Source organism: Arachis stenosperma, chromosome 4, assembly GCF_014773155.1.
Source record: "Arachis stenosperma cultivar V10309 chromosome 4, arast.V10309.gnm1.PFL2, whole genome shotgun sequence".
Taxonomy (NCBI): Eukaryota; Viridiplantae; Streptophyta; class Magnoliopsida; order Fabales; family Fabaceae; genus Arachis; species Arachis stenosperma.
The window spans coordinates 116,423,449-116,437,423 of NC_080380.1; the positions used below are offsets into that span (position 1 = coordinate 116,423,449).

General features: G+C 34.2%; 1 protein-coding gene across 1 annotated transcript; it reads right to left on the reverse strand.

Moving 5' to 3' along the window:
- On the reverse strand, positions 1–3,769 carry LOC130976490 (cell wall protein DAN4-like). The gene is made up of 5 exons (XM_057901362.1): positions 3,198–3,769; positions 2,994–3,105; positions 2,048–2,162; positions 893–1,855; positions 1–410 (listed from the first exon to the last, which is right to left on the reverse strand). Exons 1-5 carry the CDS (start codon positions 3,322–3,324, stop codon positions 204–206), a joined length of 1,524 nt encoding a protein of 507 aa, XP_057757345.1. The 5' UTR covers positions 3,325–3,769; the 3' UTR covers positions 1–203.
- Between the last annotated feature and the right edge of the window lie 10,206 nt (positions 3,770–13,975).

A 13,975-nucleotide genomic window follows, 5' to 3' on the forward strand; every position in this document is an offset into this window, starting at 1 on the left:
TTTAGTGTTCAATAAAACAATTGAACGAGCTCATCAATTTAAACTTTGAAGTAAAATGTCTTGTACAAACAATCCTCGTGCCACAGAGAAGAGAGGCTCAACCATTAGTACATTTTGCCAGGAACATGATTCCACAAAATGCGCTGGCGCTTGTTCTACAGCAAAGAAAATAAAATGGCAAGAGCACTTGGCGAATTTCACCTCTAGCTTCCAATATTGCTCTCTTCAACCTCGCTTCCGTCACAAGATATCGGTTCAGAGCTCGCTGTGCTGCTTGTGGCAAGGGGAGAATCAGAAACACCAGCTGCCTTGCTCTTCAAGGAACCACCGGATCTCACGCTGTACATGGAAGAGGCTGGAATGTTTGTCACGTGTGGCCGTATATTTCCCTGAAAACTTCGTCTTATATCCTGCCAAAAAAGAAAAGAAACCGGAGATAACTTGGTAACTGCCTTGCCTAATATGAAACAGACATAACTCAAGTAATCTTATTTACTCGTGTATTTTAGCAACACATGTAGGAGTGAGTTACTTCTAGAGAGTGGCAAATGTTGGAAATTTATTATAATATAAACTTCTACTCTTGTCTAATTGTAATTAAAAGAAAAGACACCTATAGAGATTGTCCTCTCTATGCCCATTGATAACGACATTTTTCAATTTCTCTCTAACCGACGAGAAAAACTTCCATCATGATGAATATCTGAAAGGGGAAAGAGAGAGAAACTAATCGTGAAGTTCCCGGCTATGAAAATCACAACCTTCAAGATCCTATTTAACGTTTCTGCTTAAGTTAATTTTTTACAGCAAAAACTCTCAATGTACTAATTTACTTCAAGGCAGTTATTTCAACGACACATATGAAACAGAATGCATAAAGTTATGAACATACCATGTGCCTCATTGCCATATCCAAAGATTTCTTTGAGAGTGTAGTTCCAAATCCAGAGCTACCAGAGGAAGATTTTCCATTAGAATTGTTGTTGGCAGAGTGATGATCAACATTCTTAGGAGGTGCCAATTTTCTCATGTTCACAACTCTTTCAACCATTTTTGTCCCAATGACAACCGGGCTATCTTCGTCGCCATCAGTGAAACGAGCTCTACTCAAAGCATGCAAGGAGCTCTGACCACTATAGGCAGACCCAGTTGAAGGCCGCCCCTTGGACGGCGCGCTTGACTGCCTTCTAGGCTTTTCATTGCTGGTAGCCTCGCCAGAAGATGATGGTGGTCTGGAGCTAGGTGCTCCAGGCCTACTCCTCGTGACTGAAGCCGGCCTTTCAGGCAACGATGTTTTCAAATTCGGAGGAGCATCATGAGAAAATCCAGGCATTTGTGAAGGCTCCCAAGGTCTAGACTTAACTGATGGTGAGATACCACGCGATTGAGCTGGATTCTTTGCAGCTGCAGGGCGTGCTTTTGAAGCAGAAGAAGGCCTAGTCGGAGGAGCAGACACACCAAGTGTCCTTGATGGGGTTGATGATCTAAGATTAGGTGTTGCTGATCTTTGAGAAGCCTTAGGAGCTGTCGAAGAAGATCTTGAAGTAGGTGTTGAGGCCCTGGAAGTGGATCGGGTAGTAGGCGTGGATGATCTCAGTGATGGAGCTGCAGGCTTTGCAGATGTTAAGGTGGGCCTGGAGGAAGGTGTGGAAGGCCTAGAGGTTTTAGTAGTAGAAGGTAATGTTGACCTTCTAGAGGGCGTTGAAGACCTCGAGGAAGCCGAGGATGGAGGCCCAGATGAGGAAGGCTTTTTGTTACTAGTGGTGGAAGAACCATGCCCTGGCATTGTTACATTATTCTTAGTGACTATATTGGACTTGGTTCTTGAACTAGGTTCTACTTGGATATTAGAAACCTGTAACATGATAATAACAAGAAAGTTGCACATATCAAATCAACTAGAGAAAGAAAACAGAATGTCTCAAATATTCATAGGTGGAATTTTAAAAGATAACTTGTCAATTGAATTTGAGGTTAGTGCATCCAACCAATTGTTATGGTTTTGCAGCATACACAAATTTAGATAGATTAAATTGTTCATACACACCCTTGGCTTTAATGCCGTTGGACGAGTTTTATGAATCTCTGCTTCGCTCTTTACTGATATATGTGGTTCCTTTTCAAGAGTTGGAAAAAGAGGAGCATCTGGCGGCGAAAGAAGCCTAAAACAGAACAAACTTCTCGTCAGAACGATGGATGCAATTGCAATGGACAAAGCTTATAATGCAACAAAAATCCAGAAAATATGAATGAGTCATATGTGATTATATTATTCAGTTTAGACAATTTCAGCATAGCAGAGAAGTCCAAATTTACATAAGAAGCAACTTGGTGTGTTGCACACAAAGAGAATACAATTGTTTTTCCACTTCTTAAGGTTTCAATTTGAAATCAGCAACAATATGAATATTTTGAAGGAGTATATTTGAAAACTAAAGCTTGATGCTAACTTAATTCTTTTGGAGGATCAGAAAAGGTACCAGAATCAACTTTGATGTTAAAATTAGAAATCGGAAATTTCAAGTTATACCAACTCCCAATCATATATTTTCATGTAGACAAAAGCAGTTAACTTTCCTTAACAATGTATGAGCCATTCATCATGCTTGAATAATGATAAGAACAAAGACAATTAAGGTTCAAAGCATAAAAAGATATCTCAAGTGGGGACTGCTCAAAAACAAAAACAAAAAGAAGAAAACAATCATACACTTTTATCATTCTAAAAGCCAACTTAAGAAATAATTATCTGCAATTTTTATATACTTCTCATCTCATTATTTTAACTACTTTCAACTAAACTAGCACACCATTTTGATTTACTATCAGTTCCACACCAGATCAGCTATAAAAATAGTGGCCCACAAGAAAATTAAGGTTTAATTAAAATTCCCTTTTGAATCCAATTATAGTAATCTACAAGATCTAGATACTCTCATAAGAGTATGACTCAAATTAAACAATTAACAAAAAGTTTAAAAGACCCAATTTACCAATCATAATCAGACTTATCATTCTCCGAATTCAAGAACTCTTCAACCCCAGTCTTCCTAGGAGGCACTGAAGATACGATCTTAGGAATGGTAGAGTTCTCTCTATTGGATTCTGCAGTGAACAACAGCATAAGCTCACATAATAAAGCACCATGAAAAAAGAAAAGGGGCGTGAAGAAAAAGATAAAAGAAAAAGAAACATACCCAAATTGGACAAATCAAGTTCCTCAGAGTCTTGGAGAAAGAGCAGGTTGTTCTTCTCATTCTCCTTCTCCTTCCTCCTCATCTCAAGGAACAAGGCAAGTTCCTCATCTCTCTCCTTCATCACCATCACCTCAGCTTCTAGAAGCCTCTTCTGATGTTAAAAACAAGAACTCAGAAGATCACACCTTTGATTATCCCCTCAAGCACCAAGTTCCAAAGTTGAACTCTTTCAATCAGAACGATGAGCCAAAAGGGTATCACAAGGATCTAAGAATGAATGGATATGGTGTCAACACAAGTTGCCTTCAAAGTTCCAATAAGCTAAGAAACTCAGCAAGAGAGAGAGGTGAATCAATCAATCAATCAATCAATCAGATCACATGTACAAGGTAGATTGGTGTGTTGTGCTTTGAATGTGCTCGAAGATTTTGATCTTATGTTTGCTATGACAATGTTGGAAGCTGCGGTGGTGGTGGTTATTGCTGCGTGCAACTTTGTCCGTAGTTGACTGTTTGGCATTCAGATGTTTGAAAATGGAAGACATAGACCAAAGATAAAAAAACAACACTAGACTAGATTTGAATTCAATTTATGCGGTTTATTTAATTGTTCTGCTGACATTATTATTTATTACATTAAGAAATTCGAAATGGGTTTCTCTTAATCTTCCTAAATCTATAATATTGGAATTTGAATTGGCATTAGAGTTGCTCCACATGTTTTAAGTTTAATGAAGTTGCCCCCTATTCGGGTAGAAATTTTTTTCTCTTTCCTATTACAAGGTATATTTATATAATTTTTAGAATCGTGAGAGCTATACACAAAAAAAAAATCAACCATCAAATTGCCTATTAATAATATAAAATATGGGGTAAAATATTTGAATAAATTAAAAGGGAGCCAAATATTACTAATATTATCTAAAGCAAGAAATGGTATCTGGATCACCTAAAAGTCTTATTTATATATATCGAATTATAATAATTTGATTTACAATTTTTACTATAAATTAAATTAAACTAAGTAGAATTATTAGACCGCATATAAATCGAATTAGATTTACAGATGAATCAAGTAAATTGAAATAAGCTACTCAGATTTATGCATGGGTGGTTTGACTCCAAGTAAATCGAATTAGGCTATTCCGATTTATCTTGTTAGAGATCAAAACACATAAATCGAATTAGGTCAAGTAGATTTGCTATTGTTTTAGCAACATATTTAAATAGAGACAGAGTAATTCGATTTAGAAGAGAACAAATGTGTATAAATAGTTGTGGAATGTGAGTTCTCCATCATAGTGAGCCTCACAATGGCTAGTGATAAGAGATTTTTTGTTTTGGTGCACTATAGAGGGTCGATTAAGAAAAAAAATGCGTTCTGGAATTAAGTTTACGGATAAGGATCCACTTAGCATTTTCATTAGAGTTTCGACGAGTTTCACCGAGTTTAAGGATAATATAATCCAAAAATTGGGTCTACAAGGCTTGAAACGGATAGAGAAATTATTTTACAGAATTCTGATCTCGATTTTGCGGGATGATGTGAAGTATGATTCGTTTGTCATAGGCAATGATGAAGATTTAGAAGTGTTGTTCCATTGTCATCGGCAATTTTCGGAGGTGAGGACCCCTGAGCTGTTGACAAAGCTTGTAGATGTGGTCTCTAAATGAGGAGGTTCTAATTGGAGGAGCTTTAGAGGTCCTACCAACTTAACCGCATTCTTGATGGCTACACGGCATAGGCACCTGTATAACCAAGACAGAGCGGTAAATCCCCAACTATAACTATCCATGTCCTCTAACCTCACCACGTATGAAAGCCATCTGATATGCATACGAGTACCGAACTTGTTGTCGAAGATCTACGTCGATAGTAGCATCATAATGTACGCTCTGGTGTACCTCCGGACTGTCTCCTCGCCTACCCCCTCTGGAAGGTGACTGAAGGTCTGCTGCATCAAAGTGCACTTCACAGTAAACTTGTCGATGCAGTCAGGTGGCGGCATCACACCCAACAACTCTTGAAACCACGCCCACACCGGCCGTCCTCCCTCGATGTATGTCTCGAAGCCTGTCAAACATCCACTGACATAGTGACCGTCGATTGGGAGCCCTAGCTGGTAGGCCACATTCTGTAATGTAACTGTGCACTCACCGAACGGCAGATAAAAGGTATGAGTCTCTGGACACCATCTCTCACAAATTCACTGACTAACGGCTCATCCAACTTGAACCAGTGATCATTGAGCCTCGTGAGATGGGCCAGCCGAGCCATCTGGACATATGGCATGATCCTATCATCTAACGGCATACCGTCTGCCTCCTCATACTCGATATGCAGCAATGGGCTGCATGACATCAAAAAAATACTCTTATAATCCCAAAATTTTACAAAAAATAACTTATTTAAAGCGGATATTTTTTAATTGTCTTATTACTTTAACCATATACTTCTATTAAATCCTTAGAATCTCTTATCCAACATCTATTTTTTATTAGTATACTTTAACACTCTACTATCTTTCTAGCTAATTATATTATCCCTCATCGAGATTTACAGATTCTATCAATTATAATATTCACCTTCTAAACAGTTTAATATCAGTAAATGACTTCTAACACATTGTGACCACTAAATCAAACTTCTAACTACTACTACAAGTTTACACCTTTTAATCATGTTGATAAACAAGATCTAACTGATATAATCAAAACTAACACATAGGGTTTTTCTTACATAAAATAAAACGTTTCATGGTACTAATATCAGCGTACACACTACCAGCGATATGTGCGATTCCATCTAAGCGGTAAATCCGATTTGGGTCGTCTTTCATTATGCTAGGCAGCATTGCTTTCTCTGGATTGGTGGGGTATAGGTTGGTAAAATGTAATTCGAATGAAATGGATTCAAATTATATAGAATCAGGCTCTATGTAAATCGAAATAGGTGAATTAGACTTAGTGTGAGCAGAGGGTCTTATATAAATTGAATTAGATTGGTTAGATATATTATTGGGTAAATCGAAACCACCTATTTTAAACTACTATAGGCACAAAATCATAGACTAATTCAAAACAGGCTAATTCAAATTACTATAGATTTCAAAATAGTGTGCTAAATCTACCTAACCTGATTCGAATTATATGTAGTTAAAGCTGCCCTAATAAATCTATTCTACCTAATTCGATTTACATAGAAAAAATCTTTAGGTGATCCACTAATCATTTCTTACTTTGGGTGATGTTAGTAATTTTTGTATGCAATTGGATGATCTAAGTATTTTACCTTAAATATATATATAAATATATACATATATATATATATATATTAAAAATAAATTAAACTATATATATTTATATAAAAATACATAATAATTGATTTAATAGTTAATTTTTGTGTATATATAATTTTTTTATAGTTTTTATCTCTCTTTCTCTCTCTTTCTCTCTCTATATATATAAGTCTAGAGGCCAGCAATTTTATTAAATTTTGGTCAGCATGTAACCATAAAAAAAAGTGAGTAATCCCACACCATCGGATGAAATCTCATACCATTAAAAACATCATTAATAACTACTCGATGACAACAAATCACAAATATTACTGACCCATAGCACTCCTCATATATATATATATATATTAAAAAATATTAGAACTTTAAAAATATTTTAAGTATTTAGGTTAAATTTACCTTTTACTCCTCTCACCTTAAATGTTTATTTAGTACACAATACTGTAAATTAATTAATAGAGATATAGATACTTGAAAAGATAGTATGATATCCTAAATAATATGAAATATAAGTACTTGAAATGTTCAAAATTCTTAATAAATTGAGGTAGATAGGACATATCTAGAATTCTCACCTTCAAGAATTCTTTGTGATGGTAGATAGGACATATCTAGAAAAGAAAAATAAATATCCAAGTTCAAACTTTGAATAAGATAACTATTTAAAGAACTTTGAATTGCAACACAAAATTATGCCTAAAAATAATAATGATATGGAAATAATGCATATAAAAAGCCTCGGTCACGCTTTTGGTATGAAACTCTCCATCGCATTTATTTCTTGTCCCTGTTTGCATTTACGGTATAAATTTCAAATGAGCTCAATCATGACGCAAATCACCCATCATATTCTTCCACTTTTGACCATGTAACTCTCAAACTCGAATGCATATAGTACTAGATTTAATAGCTCTATTCCCTTTTTAGGTGCTCGGATTTGCCAATTCACCATGATCAAAAAAGGTGAAAATGGGAGCACCATATGGTCCATTATCTTTTTTTCTTACAAGGATTTAGTTAATTTATTAAGATGTTAAAATATTTATGCAATTGAGATTTTGATTGAGCGGTTATATATGGTGTTTCTTAATATGTTAGCACGTAAATTTGAATCTTGATGGTGGCCAAAAAATAGATAGAACATTTAAATATGTGTATAAATGTGTGGTGTGTGAGAATATATTATCTAATGCTTAAGATTGGAAATTATTCAATCTATCCGATTAAATATATATATAGTATAAAAATAGTAATATTTTCTAACATAGGTGACTTAATTCTTTAAGCACTCCTTGGCAAAATTAAAAAAAAAAAAATCTGTTAAGAAAATGAACATTAAAATGTTCAAAGAATTTAACAATTGTTAAGTTTTATATTAATAAAATCATTAACAAGTAATCTAAATTAAACCTAAAAAACTTAATAAATTAATTACTAAATTGGTTTATTTAATTAATTAATACTTTAAAGATATTAGTTGAGGAATTAAATTGAAAACTTAAATAATTTTCATTTGTAAATTTTTTTAAACATTATTGTTAGAAATGCTCTAATTTAATTCTTTTCATAAAAAAAATCCTAATTTAATTGGTAGTACATGAAAAAGAAATTAAAAAACAAATCAGCCATATTATTCTTACATTATTAAATGTAGAAAAACATTCTCAGCATTCATACACCTGCACAACATCACATGCAGCACCAACCAATGAAATGGCCAAACAAAATTTCAGTAAACAAATTGCATCCATTAATTTAATTTGATTATCAAACAAACATAAAATAGAATCATTCAATTTCCATAGTTAATGTTTGATGATGAAATTTAAAGGCAGAGGTGCAATTAGGAGTTAGCAATTGGCATTGGCATATTTCCAAAAGGGTGATGAGTCAAACACTCAAACATGAAACGTGGGCTGTTGGATTCCTCGAGATGTAGGAAAGGGTAAAATCGAACGGCTGTAATTAAGTGAGAGATGATGGGGCCTCGTGTATCGTGCGGTTCAAAATTTGGATTGGAGGAAAGACGCTCCTATCTGATTCGTGCGGGTCCCACTTCTGAGGGCGATTAAACTTTGGGAACAAAATATTTAGCATTTATGATTGGTGGCTTAACTGCTGATCCACCATTGCGCCCCTGACCCCCCACCCACATCAACACCGCCAGGCCCCGGTTACCCCCACCCATAATAAATCGATGAATTTTCCTTCTTTTATTTTCCTTAAATGAACAATCCAATTATGGAAATGAAATTTTTTTATTTTCTCATTTTAGTGATTTTGTCAAGTATATTTTTTTTATATATTTTTTAGACAAATGCTTAAAAATCAATACTTTAAAGTAAAAAAAAGTTTGATTATTCTGCAGATTTCTATAGTTTTATCGAATTTTTAATTAAGTATATATACTTTTTTTTCTTTTTAATTGAGTTTCTGTACCATATAATTTTTTTCAATTTAGTCCTTACCGTGAAAAAAACGTTTGAAATAACAGAATATTCTATTAAAAAAATAAATATTCTCACCATTAGAGTAGGAGACCTAATTGAGGACATCTCCATATTTCAAAAATTCCAAAAAAAAACTGTCATTTTGCCCCACACTCACATAGCCCTATCCCTAAGTTCTTTGTTGAGCTCCCACAAGATCCATTGCACGGTCCTATCTCACTGCGTCTTCTCCACTCGGCGTCCATTGCATGCTCGTCGTCCCTCGCGTGTTCATCACCTTCTGCCTCGTATTCTGCTCGTCTGCCATCACTGCACCCAACGTCTGGTGTGCTCCACTGCTCGCGTCTCGTCGTGCCGCGCTTCCGTCCCTCCCTTGCTACTTGAAGTGCTGCTCGTCGTCCACATTCTGCCTCTAGAATAACAGGTGATAATTTATTTTATTTTTTTTAGTTTTTTTAAGATTGATTCCTTGATGTTATTGATGTGAATTTTATTGTTGATTGGTTCATAAGCTGATTAAAAATAAATGGCAGTGGTTGAATTCATATGTTGAATTGGTTTTCTGAATTAGTTTATAAATATGAATATGAATATGCAGGAGTTTTGTTAATTGTTGAATCGGTTTCAGTGACTGTTGTCTTGTGTATACATAAGAAATTGTTATTGTCGTATAAGGAGCAGGCGTAAATTTTTATACAATTTTAACTCATATATCCCATTGATTAATTGGTATGAGTGGTTCTTTTTATTTAGTTAGTTTCTCTTTTGGGGGGGGGAGAGGGAGAAGGGGAGGGTCGGGGTTACTTCATTTTGAATTATGAATTCAAAAAGAGGTAAAGAACACTTTTTTTATGTTATTTTCTTTTTTATTAAGAAGCAGGGTCAACTAGTGTTAGTTTTTACTTCATTTAACTTTTTACTATGCTACTTCATTTTATTAACTAATAATATTAAAACTATGGTTGTTAACCTTACATGCCATTTTTTACTAACAGTTTATTAGAAATCATTCAGACTCTTCAAGAAAAAAGTTGGGTAGATGAACTACGGATCTTAGGCTGCAAAAGGCTTGTTAGGTTTATAAATTGCCAGGTATTTGACAACTTTTCTAATTTTTCAGTATTGAGTTCAATTAGGTTATCATACGAGAGTTTTGCGACCACCTTGCGAGCACTTCTGAGGATACGTCATCTTAAGTAATTTTTTAGGGTTCTTTTTCATTTATTTTTTTTAGGTTTTAATCAAATTTCTTATGTTTTCTAATGAAATTTTATAAATAATCAAGTATTTGGAGTTCGGTTAGTGTTTTTGTGTTTTCAAGAGTTATTGTCTCAAAATAAGCAAGAACTGAAGCTTTTTGACAAGAAAACACATATACGATTCAAGGACAGTTCAACCGGGCCCAAAATGAATGCCCAAGCATTCAAACAAAAACGTCTGGCAGTCGTCCTCAGCCCAACATGGACACCTAATAGCTGCACAAGCAAGTCCGGCATGGCGGCATCCCCCTCATGTGATCTTGCACGCCTAACGGCCAAAGTCACAAGCCCGACGTGCCTTCCTTCTTGACACACATTCCCAGCTTCTCTCAACACAAGTCCCACGTCCCTCTCCCTATAGAGTGCAATTGGGCCACACACTCAAAAGGAGGGGATCCTAACCCCCCACTATCTCGCTGGAGGTGATTTTACAATACTAGGAGGAGCAAAGAAGGGGATCTTGACCTTCCACCATCTCACAGGGGTTGTACTTTCGAGAAAGAGTTCTCAAGATGAAACAATCATGCCCAAATTAGTTTTTTATAATCAAAATATATTTTCATAATCAAAATATGCTTCTTTAAACTTATCTCCACTATACTCCGATATGTCTTCTTTAATCCACCAAATACATTCCACAAAACATTCTAGCTAATCCACCCACAATACTCTATAGTCCTAAGTCATCGGCTCTAAATTCATAACCAAAAATACCCTTTTTATTTCACTCAATACTCTCTCGCTCATCCCAAAACCTAATCACTAGCTAGAAAAATCTTAAATAGTGTTTACAGAGGTTTAGAACGCTAGAAAAATGTTTTAAAACACATAAATACATTTTCTGCAAAATAGGATGCATGTCATGCGTATGCATGCCTTCTGCATACGCATGTATTGTTAAATTTTTCATAGTCACGTACGCGAGACACCTCCATGTACGCAACCATTCGTGGCGGAAGGTTTGCTCACATACGCAAGCCATACGCCGCATATGCGAGAGTTCAAAACTTGCCCTTTTCGCATACGCATGCCCTCCGCATATGCATGAGTGCTGGACAGAGCCAGTTTCTCATGTACACATGGCCTCCACGTACGCATTAACATGGGTTTGTTCCAAAAAGATGTTAAGCTAAAAAAAAGTTTTTTTCACCAAACTTCAAACGCGCATAACGTTTTCGTTAAAAAAAATTTCAGTCTGTTCTTTGAAAGTTATAAACTTCACGAATCTAATTTTTATTTGAAATAAGTTTCACCAAATTTAGAAGTCCGAAAGCCAAGTTATAACCCATCGAAGTTGGTCAAAAATTAGTTTTTACCAAAAATTACAAATCCTCTAGTTTTCCAAAACTCACAATTCAAACCAAAATTATTCACAACCAAATCAATATCAGCACAACCATACCAAATTCAATCCTTCAACACCTAACAAGTATCATTTTCAAATTATCAACCCATTCAAACCCAAGTCTAAACTCTCACTTTCAAACCAATTCAATCCACCATTCAAATCCCAACCAAAATTTTCCATCAATCATCATTAAAAATCAAATTCATCATCATTCAATAACATCACAATTATTATTCATCACATCTAATTTTACTTTATCAACTTCAATTAACAATTTTACTTACAAAAACCACTAACTTCATAATTTACACATTCAACACCAAATTCAACAATTTTCGTTCATAAATTAACCAATTCATATAATTCAAATCTATTTTAAAGGTTACTAGCCTGTGTTTCACACAGCATTATATATTAACTATAAGAAATCGAAACCATATTTTGGCTGGTTTCTCCCCAAGTTCAAACACTACCGAAAACCTCTTTTCCACAAGCCTCCAAGTATTTAATTTGCCAATTTAGCTAGTCCTAGCCACCAAGGCTCCAATTCAAGCGCTCAAGTGCACCAATTTGACTTCAATTCACATGTATTCAATCTAATTTCATACAATTTCATCATAATCAATACTAGGGTTTACTAATTCACTAATTTACATGGGTTAGAGTTTTCTTACCTTATCCACGGAAGATTGGGATGAAACCTAATGATTACCCAATACTAAATTACACCTAAACAATCAAAATCATGAAGATCTCTCAATACCCATAACTAAAATGCGAAAATAGAATGAAAGAGGGAATTGGATAAGAAAAATAAAGTGCCTTACCGCTTTGTTCAAATAAATTTGAAGAGTTCAGTGAGACGAATGCATGGCCACAAACAGTGTGACGATTGGAGCTCCGAATTAAAAATTATGGACAAAAGAATATTGAATTGGAAAATGGAAGTTAGGTTCTTCCGTTCCTTCTTCAACTCAGCGTGAATCATAAAGAAGAAAGGAGAAGGAGTGGCTGATTTTAGCTTATATATGTTGAGCCTTGAGTCCGGTTCAACTAGTTTAGCATGTTGGCCTAATTTCGGGCAAAAAATATTTAAAATTAGTGTTTAAATTCGTATTTTAAATACTTTTACTTCTTATAAAATTTACTTCTTAATTTCTTTAACTCATAATTAATTTATTAGTTAATTAATTTTATTAATTTATCAGATTTTATATTGAGGCCGTGTAGGATTAGGGTTGACATTTTATAAATCCGCGAATAAAATAGGGTTAAATAGTTTTATTGAAAAATTAACCCACGAATAGAATTAGAATTGAACCTAAACTCTATCCTACTTTACTCATTGTCATTTTTATTTGCACACAATATTTTTCAAAAGTTTTTATTCACTACTGAATCTCAATCAAATTTAAAATTTAGACACGACGCCAAAGCCTCAAGCGCACATTAAAGTTTATGAAAGAACCTAAGCCAAAATATATGACCAACACCTGTAGAGAATAAACCACCAAATAAAACAATATAAAAGTGTATGGAAAACAATCTATTAAAGCACTATATTATAAAGAAGAAGAAAAAGGGCTCCATGTAATTATTGTAAGTTTTGTCTTGATAGTTGTATTATACTTATAAGTTTCATAATTTTTTCTTTCTTTATCTAAATTTTGTAACTTTTTATAGTTTGAGTTTTGATCCTTTTCTATTCGTTTGCTACAACAAATATATAGTTGAGTTTTAATTCTTTAGGAGTCTAAAACCAGAAGAAATTAAACCGTTAGAGATTTATCATATATATAAACTAAAGATTGAAATTTCATTTACATGTTATTGGAACCAAAAGTTAGGGTATTGTATTTACATAAAATGAATGTATTAAGAAAAAAAAAGATAAATATAATTGAGCTTAATTTTAATCACCGAGAAAGTGTACTTTTTACACATCGTCCAATGAATCGTATCCGTTCTTTTGAATGACCATTTATGCTATCAATGTAAATAGTGATGCTCTACATTCAAGCCTTTTTAATAACCAAATCCAACCAAATTGGTTCAAACCAAACAAAAACCAACTTTATTATTAGCGCGTGTAAACACGCTACCTTTTCATATCCCGCATTTCTTCCTCGCGTTCTTCTTTTTCTTTGCGCTCTTCTTCTTCTCCTCCGTGCTTCTTCTTCTTTATATATTTTCTTGTTATCGTCAGTCTTTTATTGCTTTTTTATTGTTGTATTTTTTTTTCTTCCTTCTCTTGGTGATTTTTGCAGCATTATGTATGTCTTCTTCTTTGTTTGATTTTTTTCTTTTTCTTATTTTTATTCTTATTATAAGGGTAAAACAAAAGAATTATGAAAAATTAAAACAAAAAAAAAATATGATGATGATAACGAAGAAGAAGATGAGAAATTTTAAGTTATGTAAAA

Coding starts and splice junctions, on each gene's coding strand:
- LOC130976490 (XM_057901362.1), bottom strand. CDS start 3,324: ATGGTGATGAAGGAGAGAGATGAGGAACTTGCCTTGTTCCTTGAGATG. Junction 2,163..2,993: donor GATAAGTCTGATTATGATTG/GTAAATTGGGTC, acceptor GTTCTGTTTTAG/GCTTCTTTCGCCGCCAGATG. Junction 1,856..2,047: donor CAACGGCATTAAAGCCAAGG/GTGTGTATGAAC, acceptor ATCATGTTACAG/GTTTCTAATATCCAAGTAGA.